Source organism: Sminthopsis crassicaudata, chromosome 1 (assembly GCF_048593235.1).
Source record: "Sminthopsis crassicaudata isolate SCR6 chromosome 1, ASM4859323v1, whole genome shotgun sequence".
Classification (NCBI taxonomy): Eukaryota; Metazoa; Chordata; class Mammalia; order Dasyuromorphia; family Dasyuridae; genus Sminthopsis; species Sminthopsis crassicaudata.
In genome coordinates this window covers 749,622,064-749,640,250 of record NC_133617.1, presented here as the reverse complement: position 1 = coordinate 749,640,250, position 18,187 = coordinate 749,622,064, and the positions used below count along the sequence as shown (strand labels likewise).

Here is an 18,187-nt window from a genome sequence, read left to right as displayed (position 1 = left end):
TACTGTTTACAATGTTCTTCTGGTTCTGCTCACTTCTCTTTGCATCAGTTCATACAAGTCCTCCCAGGTTCTTCTGAAACTACCCAACTTGTCCTTTCTTACAGCACAATTGTAGTCCATCACACTCACATACAACTGGTATGCCATTTGCCAATCGATGTGCATTCTCTGAATTTCCAATTCTTAGCTGCGCATGCACACACACACACACACACATTCACACACACTGCTTATAAATATTTTTGAACATTAAAGGTCCTTTCCCCTTTTCTTTGATCTCTTTGGAATAGAGTGTTATTGCTGAATCAGAAGGTAAGCACCCTTTGGGTGCAGTTTTGGGTTGTCTTCCAGAATGGTTAGACCAGTTTGCAATTCCCCATATCTCTTGAATATTAAAACCTGATAGAGATATTTGATGGAGATTTTTTCTTAGTCTAACTTCTTAATCTAGTTCCACTAATTTTGTTCATTCAAAAGCTTTTCAACTTAATATAATTGAAAATTTCTGTCTTATATTTTGATCCCTTCTGTCCTTTTTTTTTTTCCACTAAGAACTGTCTTCCAATCTTAATTATGAAAGATGCTATTTTTTTCAAAATTGTGTGACCTTTTACATCCAGAATATCTATCCATTTCAATCTCACTTTGGCGTATGTTGCACAGTTTTGCTCTATTCCTAATTTCTGTTAGAAAGCATTTTGTAATTATATTTTTATGGTTAGAGTGTGTTGGTAGACTGACTCCCAGATAATGTGCATTATATAGTAATTTGAAGAGGACTTCCTTTTTCTGTTACTTCTTCCTTGATTTTGTTATCGCTACTAGTAATTTTGTGATTTTACTTCGTGCCCTGCTGTTTTATTGATGCAGGATTAATTATCTCAATTAGGGTCTTTTAAAAAATTATTCTCTGGGGTGTCATGATGTGTTTTAGGTCCATTTAACTGTTTTGGGCTTTTTTTTTTTTTTTTTGACAATCAGATATTTTAGGGATGCCTTCTAGTAGTAGGTAGCCATTTTCTTCTATAACATTTGGATTTTTGTTAGTTTCTTAGCTAGATCTTGGTCATTTCTTTGACCTTGCTTCCTTTGCTTGATTCTTATTCCAGTTATGGATTTTACTTATTATCATTCCTAATCAGTAGTAAAAATTGGTTTTGCCTTTGAGTTAACAGGATCAGGTGTTAAATGGGCTAGAGTTTGCCATTTCAAGAAATTTTGCTATTGAGTAAAGCCATAAAACCCCAACCAAACCAAAGTTAAATGATCAGTCCCTACTTTGTCAGTTGAGATAGAGCATGGCCTGGAGCCAGAGTTCTGGCTCCAAGTTCCCTTCTGATCCTGAGTGCCTGGGTGACTTCTAGCCAACTCACGTTCACTTTCATTGCCCTGGACATCTTGTCTCAGACTCCAAAGAAAGAGGAAGTTTCTTTACTGGAGGAAATCTACGCAAATGAAGTCTGGTGTCCTTTTCCTTTAACTCCCCTTTTCCCCAAAATAAAATTCCATTAAATACATTCAGATTTTCTTATTTTGAGATGTTTTCTTCAAGTAGAACACACCAAACACTTCAGAAAGTTTAAAAGCAAAACTGCAGTCGTTCATTGGGGCCAGGAGAGACCAATGAGTCTCATTGGTATCCACATCCATTATTTCCCTTTCTGTGAGAGAAGCCACTAGTGGGCCTGCTTTAGGAGGAGTTGGTAAACAGTGGCTGCCACAAGGGGCTGGCAGGCAGTGGAATTGCTTTCTCACGTCCATTTGTGTATAGCTTTGTGAGGGGGAGTGGGAGGACAGCCCAAAGAAGCCGCTTGTTTCATGTCCTCAGGGATTTACAGTTTCAGTATTTTAAAGGGGGGTAAAAAACAAAGGTAGTAAAAGCATGTAGATCCTCAAACTTAAGTACTTTCTAAAAACAGTATTGAGTTATTTATAGGAAGTCTATTTCTACTTTAAATGCTTTTGATGGCTGTCTTAATGTAAGCTATAAATAAAAAAGTTAGAATCAAGGTTTGAGAGGGGGGAAAAGCTGTGTGAATGACCAAGCAGCAAACTAGAACTTAATGTTTTCTATAAGATTCTTTTAAAGTGAAGATTTTTGAGTGTGAGAGTGGAGTGTTTTGTGTAGGGAAATCATTTTCAAAATGGAAGGACACAGCTTATCTCTTTTCAATAGAAAATTAATGGAAATGTCCAGATTCTGGGTTTGGAACATTTTAGCCAGGAGTTCTCAAACTACGGCCTTCGGTCCAGATGCCGCCGCTCAGGACGTTTATGAGGCCGCCGGGTTATGGCAAATGGGCTGAGGGGTGGAGATAGAGTGTAAGGTTTTGTTTTTACTCTAGTCCGGCCCTCCCACAGTCTGAGGGACAGTGAACTGGCCCCTATTTTAAAAGTTTGAGGACCACTGATGGTAGCTAACAAAGCTGTGTTTTACTTTTGATGTGGAAGGACTTTTTTTTCCTACTTTCTGAACTCAAGCTGATAAAATAGTTTTTATTTCTTAAATCTTGCAAAGAAGCAGGATAATTGATCACTGATGCACCTTTTCCTAAAGTTAATGTTTTCTTTTTATAGAGTCCTGTGAAGATAAATCAGATTAGTCTGGATGAGAGTGGAGAACACATGGGCGTGTGCTCGGAGGATGGCAAGGTACGTGGGTGCTGGAGGCCGAGGCAGAGACGCCCGCTGGAGAGGACCTGCCTCTACTTGGGCACTGGATTTAACCTCCTATTGCTCATAAATATAATCAAATATATTTTGCACAAATGTACCTTAGGAAAAGTCATTACCGTACACAGATGTCAATAATATAACTGGTATTCGACTGCCGAACAGCTCTGGCAAGGGGGCAGCTCTCTTTAATCATTACCTCTGTGCCAGTTAGACTTCCAGGACTAGTCTGCTGGTCCGGCAAGACAGGAGTAGTTCAACACCTCTCTCCCATAAATCCACAAAATTGGATTTTGTGGCATGATTTCTGTGGGCTGGTGGTTTTCACCCACAAGTTATGAATGTTTCTCTTGAATTATAGAATCTTTTGATAAGCAATCATAGTTTATCAGAAGAATAAAGTGTGTTACAATGGCCACATTAAATAAATGTAAAATCAATGTATGTACAGTTTTCTAAAAAACTGGCAGCAACGTCCTCGACATCGGAGGACATAGATCACCGGTACCGGGTGTAACTAACAATTATCAGGGCCTCTCTGCAGTGGAGCGGCTGACAGTTAGTGGTGGAGGTGATGGATTCTTCCACTTAGAAGAATGTCTTTTTTGTTTTTAAGTCGATGGAAGTCTTTTCCAGTGTGGGTTTGCAATGATAAAATTCTAATGTGCCGTGTATTTAAGCTACTTGTTTAAAATAACATTCCGAGAAGGCAGATGGGGCTTTACAAATCACGTGTGAACCACAGCGACATTATATGCCAGGGAGAGGCCAGGTTTAACTAATTTGTTGTCTGTTTTTTAAGTGATCCTAATCTGGGGTCTCCATTAAAAGTGAGAAAATTAAAAACAATATCAGCCTTACTGATGCATAGATAAAAGGAGAACACATTTATTCTGTCACAATTCGAGAACGATTTTCATCTTCTAGGTGGCAATACCATTTGTTCTTCTTTCTCAGAAAGGCTTTTGAAATCATAATTGGAAACCTCATGCCTTCCCTAAAGTGTTGTCAGGTCCCACGGTGCTTTTTGAAGCCTGAAGATGAACACAGATGTCAAAGCAAGATGAAGAAGGAGTCAGCACATCTAGTCATTGAGGAGGATTAACCAAACAATTTAAGCATTTTTTGCATTCATCTCTTTGTTGGGGGGAAAAAAGCAATTTGCTTTTTCTCCGAGGAGAGGGCTTCTTTTAGTTTGCCGAAACAGATGCTCCTTGGCAAGACCACAGGGTTTCCGAGGGGACCGGGGCCCATGGCCACCTCCAAGATGTTTAGTTTTCAGTAAAGATAAAATGTTATTGATATCTGCAGTGTTCCCATTGGTAAATCCATCCCCAACCTGGGCCAGAGAGCCACCCTTGGCTGTTAAGAGTAATAGAGGGAAGATCAGAGAGCAAAGCTAGCGTCCTGAGAAAGCCTGACGTTCTGTGGACAAGTTAGGGGGGGCATCCTCTCCTCCCTCCCAAGGGCCCAGGTGCACCGATTGTTCTGCAACAGCCACTTTGCTTTGCTGTTTTGTTCTTCACTTGCCCTTGTTGTGGTCATAAGATCTGTCACTGAGGGAGCTACGCTCTTTGCATTTGTTGTATGAGTCTCTCTGAGTGCTGGTTCTGGAGCACGGCCACGGTGTCTTTGGCTGTTCCTCCTGTGGAAAGAGTTGGGAAGTGAGGGTGGCAAAAGGCTGTCTGCAGAGGAGTATCCTTGCCATAACGTGGGAGAGATGGGGAAGAAGGAAGCCTGCGCCTTCAGGGCTCATGCCCCAGTCCTTCCCGCCACTGCCCTCCCGCCGTGCTCCTCTGCTTGTCTGACCTGGTGTTGTTCCTCTGCCACTTTAAGATTAGGTGTAGAAAGAATCTTAATGAACATTAAGTAACACGGCCTCGGGCCAAGTGCGAGGGATACAGAGGGTGAGAAAAGTCAGTCCCTGTTCTCCCAGAATTCACATGCTCTGGAGAAGCAACAAGAAGCCTATTAAGTGTGGTCGATCTTAAGCCAGTCACTGGTTCCACATACATTCTGTCGCTCTGTGACCCACATAGAGGAAAAGGATCTGGTCCTCCTCTCTCTGAGAAACTGCCACTTTTTGTTGTGACCCCCACAGTCACCATAGTCAGTGAAGCAAAAGGAGATTTTTTTTTTTTTCAGAAACTCCCTTGTGTTCTCTATCAGGCAATGCTGGCAATTTGGTCTCTTGTTCCTCTGCCTCTGAAAACCAGCCTGCTCTGCCTGCGATGCTGAGACCCAGCTTGCAGAGGCTTTAGCCTAATCCTGCTGGCATGGGAAAGGAGCACAACTGTTCATTAATTGGAACATCCTTTGGCATTGCCCTTGGTTAGAACTAGGAGTAGCAAACTGATCTTTTCTAGTCCAGCAGCGACTGAGTTTTCCAGATGTTCTGGCATGTGGAAAACAGCCCTTTAACCGCTTCATCTTTTAGGATTTAAATGGTCAGCTGGCATTCTGTTCCCTTGTCTTCTTGTCAGCAAGGCTTCCTGAGGCCCTCTGGACCTCATTCTCCAGGGTGTTTAACCCGAGATCGGTAACCACCCCATTGTGATTATCAGTGATGTTAAGATCTTTCTTGTATAGTTCTTTTGCTATCTCTTTTTGATCTCTTCTACTTCTGCTAAGTCCCAACCATTTTTGTCTTTTCTCATGCCCATTTCCGCATGAAACATTGCCTTGATATCTCATTTTCCTGTGGGGATCTCTTGTCTTTGCTAATCTATTATTGTCTGTTTCTTTGCATTGCTTATTTAGGTCCTTGTTAGGACTTAAATTCTACATTCACTTGGATATATCCTTCCCTTTCTTCTTTCCTTTTATCTTTCTTTCCTTCTTCAGCTATTTTAAAGCCTAATCAGCCAGTCATTTTACTTTCTTGCTCTTCATTTATTATTTATAATTTTTTTTCACAGTATATATGCATGAGTAATTTTTTTTAATAATATTATCCCTTGTATTCATTTTTCCAAATTTTCTACTCCCTCCCCTAGATGACAGGCAATCCCATACATTTTACATGTGTTACAGCATAACCTAGATACAATATATGTGTGTAAATACCATTTTCTTGTTGCACTTTAAGTATTGGATTCTGAAGGTATAAGTAACCCGGGTAGATAGACAGTAGTTCTGACAGTTTATATTCACTTCCCAGTGTTCCTTCTCTGGGTGTAGTTATTTCTGTCCATCATTGATCAACTGGAAGTGAGTTGGATCTTCTTTATGTTGAAGATTTCCACTTCCATCAGAATACATCCTCATACAGTATTGTTGTTGAAGTGTATAGTGATCTTCTGGTTCTGCTTATTTCACTCTTGCTCTTTTTCTTTGGGATTATTATTATTATTATTTTTTTTTGGTGGCTTCTGAACAATATCACAAACCTCTGTCCATAGTTCTTCAAGTACTCAACCTAGCAGATCTAATCCCTTAAATCTATTCATAATTCTCCCCTTCTTTATTTTGGGGTGTGTGTGTGTGTGTGTGTGTGTGTGTGTGTGTGATCTTATGGTTTTCCATCTGTTCCTCTATTTCAGTCTGAATTTTACAATAAGAAGATCATGATCTTAAGCCACAGTCAGCTACAGATCATTTTTTTGACCGTTACCATTCTTTGTCCTTCATTCTCAAAGAGCAACATGACAGCAGGCAAGTGAATTGGATTGAAGTGAGGGAGGCCTGGACAATGTCACCAGCCTCACTTTCTCCTCAAGAGCTATCTGGGTCCAGTGGCCAGATAGAGATCAGGATGGCCCTGCATGCAATGGGAGACTTTGGCCTTTAATTTTAAGCTAAGATCTTCATAGGTTTCAGTTTGACTAAGGGTACATCCGTTCAGTGATTGAGGCTAGGTAGTAATTAAGGCAAAGAAACTAATTTTTTACCTAGTCCCCCCCAAAAAAAACCAACAAAACACCCAAATGAATGAATGAATAAATAAAGTTTTTGAATTGGCTGTATAGAGATTCTCTAGTTTTTATTTTTAAAATATATGCAGAGATATTTTTCAACATTCACCCTTGCAAAACCTTGTATTCCAAATTTTTCTCTCTCCCTTCCTCCCACCCCCCCTTCCCTAGATAGCAGGTAATCGAACGTATGTTAAACATGTGCAGTTCTTCTAATGCTTATTTCCTCATTTATCTTTTTGCACAAGAAAAGTCAGATCAAAAAGGGGAAAAAAATGAGAAAGAAAGAAAAAAAAAAGCAAGGAAACAATAACAAAAAGGAGAAGATACTATGTTGTGATCCATACTCTGTCCCCATAGTCCTCTCTCTGGGTGCAGATGGCTCTCTCCATCACAAGTCTATTTGAACTGGTCTGAATCATCTCATTGTTGAAAAGAGCCATGGCTATCAGAATCGATTATCATATAATCTTGCTGCTCTTGATTCTACTCACTTTCCTTAGCATCGGTTCTTGTAAGTCTCCCCAGGCCTCCTCTGTAAGTCTCATCCTGCTGGTCATTTCTTACAGAAAAATCATATTCCATAACATTCACAAACCATAATTTGCTCTCCAACAGATGAGCATCCCCCCAGTTTCCAGTTTCTGGCCACCACAAAGAGGGCTGCCACAAACATTTTTATGCATGTGGGTCCCTTTCCCTTCTTTATGATCTCTTGGGTGATAAGCCCAGTAGATTCAAAGGGTATGCAACTTTGACATCTGATTTCTTTATTGATCATCTGGTGGTATCCATGTGTAGAATCGCCTTTTGAATTACTTAAAAAAAAAAAAAAAGAGTGGTTTCTGTGACCAGTGAATTATGGGGACAAAACTGCTTTGTTTTGTGCTCCCAGGCTAACTTTGCCTGTCACTCCAGTTATTTTTGGATTATTCTATTTTAGCATTTAGCAAGTCTGATTTAGCATTCTGATCCATTAAGATGAATGTGACATTGTTTTTTGGTATTATTTCTAGAAAATATTGTAGCTCTTCATAGAACTGATCGACTTTGATTTCTTTGGCATCAGAGGTAGGAGCAAAGACTTGAATGACTTGGATGTTAAGTGCTTTGTCTTGCATTCAGACCGATCTCATTCTGGCATTTTTTTTATGATTCTACTCCATTTCTGCTTTTCTCATCCTTTTATCAAATACGAGGGCTTCTCCATTTCCTTTAAGGGATTCATTCGTGCCCAAGGGATTCTATGCACTGCTCAGCTGAATTAAAACCACCCATTCCCATTCATTGAAGTTCACTGATACCCACTATGCTTTGCCCGTCTCCTGTCTGGCCACACCCAGTTGACCTTGGTTCATAGAATGATAGAATGAAAGATTCCAGGCTCCTATGCGCTGTTGATCTTTACAGCTGTGGACTTTCTCCTCATCTCCACATGCATCTACAAATGAGCTGCTTTTCAGCTTTAACCCAGATGTTTTCTCAGTACGAGAGCTATTTGTAGCTGTTCTCTGCTCTTCCTCAGTAGACCTGAGGGACTCATGGTCTGATGTCATCTCTTTTATCATTTGAGCCTTGGGCGGTTTCTTTTCCAGTGGATCACCTTTCTTCTCAGCTCTGCGCTGGGATCCGTCTGGAGTGGGTAACCCGTATGGCCTGACTCGGAGTTAGCCCCTCCACCATGACAAGGCAGCGATACAATCTTGATTCCATCTTTTTCCAGCTTGGAACTGCTCTTTTCATTCTTCACTAATGAAGCCACTTCTTTTAGAGACAGAGTTTCCTTGTTGGGAATCAGTCGGGAGTTGTAGCCTTATTTCTGTCCAAGTCACAGCCCTGGGCTTTTCCCCCGCTGCTTGGCTGCGGCTGCCCCTGAGATGCGCTCATCTGCTCAGGTGCAATCCTGGGGGAAGGGTACCAGGAGGAGGGCACTACTGCAGAAGTCAGTCAGGAAGGACCATCACAGGCTGGGGAAGCCGTGCTTTCCAAGCTTTGGAGCTGGAGCCCGAGACTCACAGGATTTTGGAGCTTCTACAACACCTAAGTCCACTCTTTCATTTTGCATGTTTCCCATCAGACTTCCAATTGAACTTTGAAGGGATTTGTTTCCTGTAGCAACATGGGTTTCTGTGATGACCGTGTTAGCACTCTGGATATCTTAGAATCAGCTGGAGTCAGGATAAGCTAAAGTCTTTATTCTTGATCTTTAGCGGCAGAAATCAAGGGAATGGATGTAGAATCTCCATGACTTCATCTCTTCGTTCAGCCCAGAAGTGACCCCGGCTAGTCCCCCTCCACCCCCTAGTCCCTCCCACAATTCTCTGTGTACTCCAAACGATTGGGCCAGCACAGGATAGTGGGAAGGGCCATTTTCCAAGCCTATTCTTATAGAGTATTGGCCAATCAGTAATTAGCCCCAAGTGCTCAATTGTCCGACCTCAGTGCATTAACTCAAGCATTTCAGCCCTTTATAGGTTTCTGTAATGTAGCCCCGAATCCATAAGGTCCTTTTAGTTTGCAATGGAGATCAACTTACTTTGTCTAATGCTGTTTTGTATTTTTGGTGGTTGAGTAGTAGGTGATACTTTTTAGTAATTATAGGAAATAATTGCATTTAATTTGTCATACTGGTTGTGTTCAACTCTGAGAAAGGCATAGTGACTTATCTCTATCCCACGACCAGGTAGCCTCGAGGCCCAGTAGGTAAAGCACGAGGCCTGGAGTTAGGAACATCTGAATTTATTTATGAACTTGGGCCTTGACTAGCTATGTGACTACGGACAAATGACTTAATGCTGCAGTTTCCTTAACTGTTAAATGGAGATGATAATGGCACCCACCTTACAGGGATAATATCTGTAATGTGCCTGGCACACAGTAGGGCCATGAGAATACAAGCTGGCGCTAAGAAGCAAGTAAGCATCTTCTTAGAGACTGCGTGGAAAAGCTGCAGATTGGAATTGTTCTGTAGTTTTCTAGCTGATTTAATAATAATGTCTCATTTATTCCTTCCTCCATCCAGCTAATATTTATGGCGTGTGGGGCCCGGCCCTTTGGCATAGAAACTCTTGGCAGCGCCCACGTGATTTCCAAGGATGGGAACAAGAGGCTGTAGGGTCCATTTGTTAATAGCTTCTGATGATTTGTTCAGCTGTTTTCTAGTCATTTCTCCTTATGGTTGTGCTCCCATCTACATTATGCATTCACAATTTTCAGGGAACATTCATCACTTGCCATTTATATGATCATTTCCACCATTATTCAGCTAGCCGCCTTCTAGTATCTGCCTGCTCATTTACTCTTACATCAATCTTTTCCATCAGGTGCGTGCCACCAGTTATTTACCCCTATATACCCTTCAACTGAGTAAAAATAATGTAGCTTTTATTTTCAAAATCACCTCATCCCGAGCATTCGTCGTAGGTCCACCACTTTCCAACTTTGACGGTAAAAGGTCTGTGGGATTTAGGCCTGTCTCTGCCAACAGAGGAGCCCAGCGTCCGAAGCTCGTCACGCCCTTACACTGCCCGTTGAGTCCTCCTGTTGGGCTTGGGCTGTTAACTCACGTGCGTTTCTTCAACATGGATTTTGGACCACCTGGAGCGTAGGATTTAACAAGAGAGAGGCGTGTTTTGTGAGCGATCCTGGGGAGAAACAGCAACCTAGGTATAGATTCAGCAAATCTGGTCTTGATCATGGAGACAAATGAGATATTTTAGAAGATTCGGGCCCTTTCCTCAGGTCCCCGGGATGTCACGTTGATGGGAGGAACGTAGGTGAGATAGACACTTGACTATCCTGATTCTCTCCACTGATGATGTAAGTGTTGGCTACCTGAGGATCAATTTAAAGACAGACAGAGACAGACACGAGTGTCCATAGGAATAGAAGATCCGCCTTCCACAATGAGAAGTTCACCTCCCTTCCTGCTGTTACCTGTTGACTTCTCACCTCTCTGCACTTCCTCATGTCAGCGGTGCTCCTTGCCATACACACTTGCCAGGGTCGTATGGACGAAGGCTCTCTGGAAACCCGGTAGTGCTGCAGACTCCACTGCTTCTGGGCTCCTGGGGCCACACGTCAGCGGGCAGACCGCAGCCCCGTCCTTCTCTCTGCCCTCGGCGGCCCGGTCGCGGGGCTCCAGCACTGTCCTGGGCCCAGCTGCTGGATCACTCCCCATTTCTGGTCCCAGGCGATGCGGGGCCCAGCTGTTGGTTGCCCCATTGTGGGGGTGACTGGCCTCCCTCGGGTCCCTTCCTGCATCTTTGTGGAGCTTCCTTTGGGTGCTTCTCCTGGCCACTCTTCACTGGGGATCGTTATTCCAGCTCTGCCTCCCTCTTTGGAGGCCGTAACATTTTAATTCTTCAGGGTGGCGTTCCCTGCCTTCCAGCCATCCAGAGCTGAGACTTGAGAAGGACCGTCATTACTGGACTTGTCTGCCTCTTTACCGCCCTCCCAGCGGGGCAGAAGAAGTCACAATACATCCCCCTCCCCCCAAAAAAGCGTCACTTTAGCCAGACGAAGCTGGACAGCCTCAGTAATTCTCCCAGCCCATTTACTGCGTGGTGGGGCGGTAGCCATGTGCACAAGTGCGGGACGAATATGAGCTCACACACTGCCCGCGTGTTGCCTCCCATTGGACTTCCCCTGCTTTGTCTTAGCCACTTGTCCGCAGGCTGCAAGGGAACCCACCCGGCGCCTCCCCTGACTCCCCTCTGTCACTTCTTCCAGCCCTTCCCCTGAGACCGCTCCAGTCCACGTGGGTGCTCAGTGGGAACCTTTGTTCTTCATGTGGCTTTAGTAAATAGCCAGGGAAATAGCAAACAATTTGCTTAAAAGAGCCAGCCTCCTAGCAGGAGCAGCTGGATTCCCATTGCTTTACCCTGACCCCTTATGGAACCCAGAGAAGGAAGAGAAGAACAAAGCCTGAGGTTGCTTGAAACTCCTGGAAATTCCCGGGCCGCCTGTTTCTTCAGACTCTTGGAGACGTGGGGTTGGGGGACGTGGCTCCTGAACCCCAGCGTCTGCCTCTAATCAATCACCCCGCTTCCCTTATCCACATTAATGCTCCAAACTCTGCCTTGCCTTCTTCCTCTGGGGAGATGGATTGCCCTCTTTCCAGCTGTGGACAGTAGATTTTTCAATTTTCTTTTGAGAAACAATGCTCGGATTCATCTGAGAGTTGTCATCGGAGCAAACTCTCCAACTAGCACTTTGCCGATTTTCTGGGAACAGACATTTGAGTCGCTATTCCCATCCCCCTTCCGAGGTGCTCCTTCCTCAGGGACCCCTCCTCTGGAGGGCATCGGGCCCTGGCGATTCCGCTCTGTGGGGTGCCCTGGACTGGGCCTGGCCAACGCTGCTCTCAGGGCTGGGGGGGATGGAAGAACGGGAGCGAGTCAGAGCTGCTTTCGGGCCTCCGGAAATATTTGAGTCCTCCATACTCTTAACTTTGGCCACAAGAAGGATGGCCTTCCACCTTTCCTTTCCTACAGTTAACAGCCCTCCCCTCCCAAGCCAAGTCCTCGAAGAACCAAAGTTTGGATCACACAAGCTAGAAACTAAAAAGAGCCGCCACTGGGTACGAGTTTGTCTCTTACCCATAATGCTTTGGGGGGAGCTCAGCACGTCCCCTGTTATCTTAGGCCCCGGCCACTCTGATGGCTCATGGCAGAGAATGTGCTGAGGGCAGAACCAGGAAGATCCCTGGGATGGAAGGAGCTTGGGCTTCGTCTGGCAGTCCATCAGCGCCCAGCACGGGGCCTGGCACATGGTGGTCCCTCGAAAAATGCTTCTCGCCTGGTCTAACTTGAGGCCGATTCCCAGCTCTGGCACTCCATGGCGTGAGGGCCGGAATATTGGGCCAGGCTCCCTGGAGATTCCTAGAGCTTCATCTTTGCCTGCTGAGTCTGGCCCCCAGAGGGTAAAGCGTAACGTTTTTTTGTGTGCTCTTTATTTCCTTCTGAGATTTAAAAAAATTAATTGAAGCTAAGGAAGATGTTGGAGAACAGAGACTGGTTGTGAATAAAATACTGGAGTAAACCGGTAAAAGTCGGTGTTGCTCTGTCTTCTGCGCCCTGAAAGGCAAGTCCGCGTGAGGCTGCACGGCCCCGTTAGGAATAGCCTGCGGAAGGCAGCGACGGAATATTAATAACGTATTCATATGTGTTTCATTTCCAAAGGGTCGCTCCCCTTCCATAGAACAGATTTGTGGTGAGCAGAGGGACCTCTTTGTCTGTGTGGCGCTTGTAAAAACTTAATTACGGTGGAGAAGCGCGCTCGTGATGAAATTGTTTCCATAGGCTGTTTAATGGAAATTGCAAAGGCCTCGGAATTATTCAGTGTAATACACATTTTAATGAAAGCGTGGACTGCCCCCCCCCACTCGGCAGCCTTGGGGGGGGGGGGGGCGAGGGGCTGACTCGATCCGTTTGTGTTTTGTAGGTGCAAGTGTTCGGACTGTATTCCGGGGAAGAATTTCACGAGACTTTCGACTGTCCTATTAAAGTGAGTGTGTGGTTCCTCTTTCCCAGCCGGGTCCTTGCCTGGGGGCACAAGAGACCCCCACTGATGCAGAGCGGGGAGGCCCTCCCGTAGCCTTTCATGCATTCAGCTCATCTTTCGGGGGCTCGTAATTCCAAAGCTCTGAGAGACACAAAGTTGAACGAGGTTTAGGCCTTGTGTGATGGATGAGCCCTAGGGAAGACCCCTAGGAAATCAAGGTAGGGCAGGGATTTCATGCTAGGTGCTCCGAAAGAAAGGGGGGAACACTTCTTGGCAGCATGGCCTCCCGGAGGTCACCTGAAGCTGCGTTTGAGGCTCTACCAGGCTCTGCCAGGCTGAGAGCAAGGCAAAAACAGTCTGTTCTGTTGATTCCATGGAGAGGAAATCCTACAGGGAGAGGATCCCATGGGGAGGAAATCCCACAGGGAGAGGATCCCATGGGGAGGCGATCCCACGGGGAGAGGATCCCACGGGGAGGAAATCCCACGGGGAGAGGATCCCATGGGGAGGAAATCCCACAGGGAGAGGATCCCATGGGGAGGCGATCCCACAGGGAGAGGATCCCATGGGGAGGCGATCCCACGGGGAGAGGATCCCATGGGGAGGCGATCCCACGGGGAGAGGATCCCACAAGGAGAGGATCCCATGGGGAGGCGATCCCACGGGGAGAGGATCCCATGGGGAGGCAATCCCACAGGGAGGGGTCTTCACGGAAAGGTGATCCCCTGGGGAGAGGATCCCATGGGGAGGCAATCCCATAGGAGGGGATCCCACAAGGAAGTGATGTCATAGGTAAGGGATTCCATGGGGAAGGGTCCAGGAAGGTGATCCCACGGGGAGACGATCCCACAGGGAGGGGATCTCACTCATCCTGGTGAGCAGGGCGCCCTTCAGAAGTGGAGTCTTAAAGGAGACCAGAGAAGCTGGGAAGCAGAAGGGGGAGGGAGGCCATTCCAGACCCTCAGCATAGCCAGGGCAAAGGCACAGCGATGGGGGTTGGGGGCAGCTGGAAGGCCAGGGCTGCGGGACCACCAGGCGTGCGTGGGGGTCTCCAGAGGTGGCTGGGGCAGGTTGGGAAAGGCTTTCCTGCCAAACAAAGGATTTAGACTCTCCCGGAGGGGCTGTGGGCATCGGAGACTAGTGAATGGCGGTGATTTGGTCAGACCAGCCTCTGCGCGGTGCCTCGGACACCCCCGGCGGCTCCCGTACTCGTCCTGCTGTGAGGGGGCCACGTGCACAGAGCCCGAGGCTTTGTGAATGGAGAGAATGAGATCTGGATTCAGATTCTCCCGGCTCATCTATGGGACTAGGGCACCCGACTCTCTCATCCCCGAATGGGGGATTCGGACCGGACACTGCCAGAGCCCTCCCACCTACAAGGTCTCAGGGGTCGGCTCTGGGCCGGCCTGGGCCGGAGGGGAGCCGGGGCGTGCTTCATTCTGAGAGGAGATGAGAGGACGAACAAATATTTTGTGTTTTTTTTTATTTTATTTATTTATAATTTTTTTTTCATAGTATATATGCATGAGTAATTTTTTTTAAATAATATTATCCCTTGTATTCATTTTTCCAATTATCCCCTCCCTCCCTGAACAAATATTTTGAAGAAGAAAAAGGCCCTCGAGGACACGGGCGCGGGCGGAAGCCTGCCTGCTTCGGCCCCGGAAGGGCCGTGGCGACTCCGTGAGCTGACGTTACATGGCTCTGCTTCCTTTGCAGATTGTTGCCGTTCACCCCCAGTTTTTGAGGTCCCATAACAAGCAGTTTGTGACTGGAGGAAAGAAGGTAAGTGACCGGGGATGCTTTTTTATCCTAAAATGGAGCCTTTGGGGTTTCTCATTTAGTCATGAAATTTCACACTTTTGCCTTCCTATGTTAACAAAGGTTTAAAGTGACTTCACTGAATATATTTCATAGGAAGTAGGGACTCTTGGGCAGAGTGCTCCCACCCCAGCAGAGGATCCCCCGGCTCTCCAGACTTTCCTGGGTATCTTCGAGGGGGACCTGCCCGGGGGCGGGGGCTTCCTTTGTCACTTGGGCAGCCCCTGAGTCGGACACGAGCAGGCGGGAAAGGACAGTCCGTCCACAGCTGCCGCCCTCGGGAAGTTTGAGGGGGACACAGATCTGGCAAGAGAAACAGCCTGGGGCGCCTCCGTGTGATCGGCTGCGGTCTCAGCTCGGTCATTGTGGGCATTTAAGCCCCAGCCACAGCCGGAGCCTTAGGGGCTGGGTCTCAGCCCGGGCTGGTGCCCATTTCCTGGGTCACAGTCAAGGGGCACCTCAGGTTTCTGGGGAGTTTCCCTCAAGCTCCATGTTGAGGAATAGCTGAGTTTAGAGATGAGGAGGCCTCCGAGGACCACGCGGATCCTTTGTCCCTCGCCCTGAGCTCCCCAGATCCTCGGGTTTGGCTAAGGGGGCACAAGCCCCGCTGCCGGGGTGGGCAGCCTCCCCGGGTCCCCATCAGTCGGAAGTGGCTGCTGTCCATCCGCTGGGCGGCAGCAGGGACAGCCATGAGCCCCGTGGCCACAGAAGAGTCAGGGAGGTCTGGAGGCCCAGCGGGTTTTCAATGAGCTCATTCTTCAGCCTGGGATCTTTTGGAGGATCCCAGCCTGTCACGGGCTGACAGAGCCCGTGGGATTGCGTGCGTGGCCCCCGCCCGCGCTGCTCTAAAGTGTTCAGAGGTGAGGGAGATGGGCCGGATGAGCAGAGGTGCACGAGGGCACGGTTGTCTAAGTGTTGGAAGGACGACGTTCTTTTGTGCTGAGACCAGGGCTTCCCAAGCAGTGGCCGGCTGTGTGTGCCCCAGAGTGGTCGGCGGGCAAGCAGTGGAGGCGAGGGGGGCCCTCTTGAGCTGCTTGTTCTGTCACCCTCAACACCTCCTTTCCCTTGGGAGACGCTGCTCCAGCCATATCTCCTGGGATGAGAACCTGGAGAGGGTCAGGGGGGCTTCTTAGCACTCGAGTGCTGGGCCTGCCTTGGGGGGAGGGTAGAGAGTTTGTTTCCAAGTTGAAAGAAGCAGCAGCTGCCGCCGCCCGTTTCTGCCCACGATGATACTGGCCACACAGCTCCATGTCCCCAGCCCTCGCGGCCCCGGTCGCTGCAGCCTCAAAAGGGCCCCCGCTCCCCAGGCTGCAGAAGCCCCTGGGCTACATTGGGGAAGGGGCAGCAATGAGCCTCCGGGTGGGAGGAGCCGCCGGTCCCAGTCAGCAGATTCCCTCGTGCTCTCGGCGCCCTTTACCTTTGAACTCTCTTCATAACAGCGGGGTGGGCAAGTTTGACCAATTATTAAATTGTCAGGATGCTGTTTGCGGCAGAGTTCATTTTTAGAAAGCCGAGTCAGCTCTTTGAGCGGCGGTAGGCTCGGTGACAGGGACAGAGTGCCTCGTAAGCTGTCAGGTGCCAGCACCCGAAAGGACCTTAAGTTCTGTAAGGAAGGTGTTCCTTAGCAAAGCACAACTTGGCTGTCAGGGGCTCAAAGCAGCTGCCCCGGCCCCCACCCCAGCTCTGGTCCCAGCCCCGGCCCCGGAGCGGGAGGGAGCGTGCTCCCAGTGGGAGCTCGGGCCTGGCGTCGGTGTGGCGGCCTGAAGCTCTGAAGGGCTCACTCTCAAATCCAGCTGTTACTGCGCCCATTTTATCCCTGAAGAAACTGAGGCTCCAAGAGGTCTGCCTCTGGGCACCCAACTGGTAACAGTCAGAGGGCCTGAATCTGGATCTTCTTCTTAGGTCCGGCACTTTGTCCTCTAGGCCACGCCATCGCAGCAGGGAAAGCACGGGCTCCTGGGGCCCCTGAGGCCCCTGACCGGGCCGGCGTCCAGAAAGCCCCCAGGGGTCGGGGTTGGAAGCTGGGGCTGCGGGGGTGCTTGCTGCCTCCAGGGGTCCCTAGTGCGCTTGGAGGGCCCCCCGGCCCTCTTGCTGCATCTTGGTCACATCTGTGCCCCTCGTCTGAGTTCCCTTTACGGGGGCGCTTTCTCAGGTGCAGCATCAGTGTCAGAAGCACTCCTCCAAGCCCGCCTTAGCGTGTTCTAGCAGGCCGGCCCAGGCTGGATGTCCGCGGCTTGCTCAGCCGGAGGAGGCCCCTCCAACCTCGGGCATGGCAGGGCCGCCTCGGGGAGAAGGAGCACCAAGGTCCGAAGTTAGAAGGGGGTGCAGGGGACGAGCATGGGCCGGGAGGCTGGGGGCGCTGCCTTCCCAGGTGGAATTAGTAATGACAAATGTGACCCTCACAACAGTCTTGGGGGTTAATGCTATTATTATTATTATTCCCCATTTTACAGATGAGGAAACTGAGGCAAAAATGTTCATGCCTTGTCCAGGTTACATAGTTAATAGGTCTCTGAATCTGGATTTGAACTCAGGGCTTCCGGGCACCAGAGCCCTCCCTTGCTGCCTAGATGTACTTTCAATTTCACAAAGAGAGACCATGTCCAGCGGGCACTTCCTGCGCTCCGACCATATCTGGAGCCAGTCGTCAGTCAGGGAGCCTCCCCGGGAGGCTGAGGAGGCCGAGTTAGTCCTGCCTCCTGAGCATCTGGGGGGAGCCTCGAGTCCTCGCCAGAGTTCGAGGGCTGCCAGTGGGAAAGGGCTCGTTCTCTTCGGCCTTGGAGGAAAGAACTGGGCGCCTGCAGGGCAAGGGCAGCAAAGGGCAGGGCGCCGGGCCTGGGCGGGGCATGCAGCGCAGAGGGGAGCCACGGGCAGCCTCATTAGTGCCACACACTTTGCCTTTTTTATGGAGGGCCCCCGCCAGAGCCCCGACTGCCCCCTTAGCAAGGCCTCCGGCCCCAGCTCCTTCCTGGGCTCGGAGAGAAGAGGCAGTCCTCCTCCAGACGGGCACGCTGGCAAGCAGACACTGCCCAGCCCTCCCTCATCTGCAGCCGTGGTACCGGGGAAGATGCAGCCCCTCATGGCTTGGGGTGTTTGTCCATGTATCCAATTCCCCCAATTCTGGAAAAGATTGATCGCCGCCCCATCCCAAATGATCAGAACAAAACCCATGCGGTGCAGAGCACGGGCTCCCAGAGCCCCCCGGGTCAGAGTCTCTCACACTGTCCCCCCACATGGCACAGGGAACAGAAGGGCCGCCAGGCCCGCCAGCTGCT

General features: G+C 48.4%; 1 protein-coding gene across 2 annotated transcripts in view; it reads left to right on the top strand.

The window, feature by feature from the left end:
- Positions 1 to 18,187, top strand: part of VPS41 (VPS41 subunit of HOPS complex) — a 145,932-nt gene that overhangs the window by 78,662 nt on the left and 49,083 nt on the right. For both annotated transcript variants that reach the window (XM_074284492.1, XM_074284491.1), the window contains exons 5-7: positions 2,578 to 2,652; positions 13,032 to 13,094; positions 14,811 to 14,876. In XM_074284492.1, coding sequence (XP_074140593.1) covers positions 2,578 to 2,652; positions 13,032 to 13,094; positions 14,811 to 14,876 — 204 coding nt within the window. The remainder of the gene's footprint in view (positions 1 to 2,577; positions 2,653 to 13,031; positions 13,095 to 14,810; positions 14,877 to 18,187) is intronic.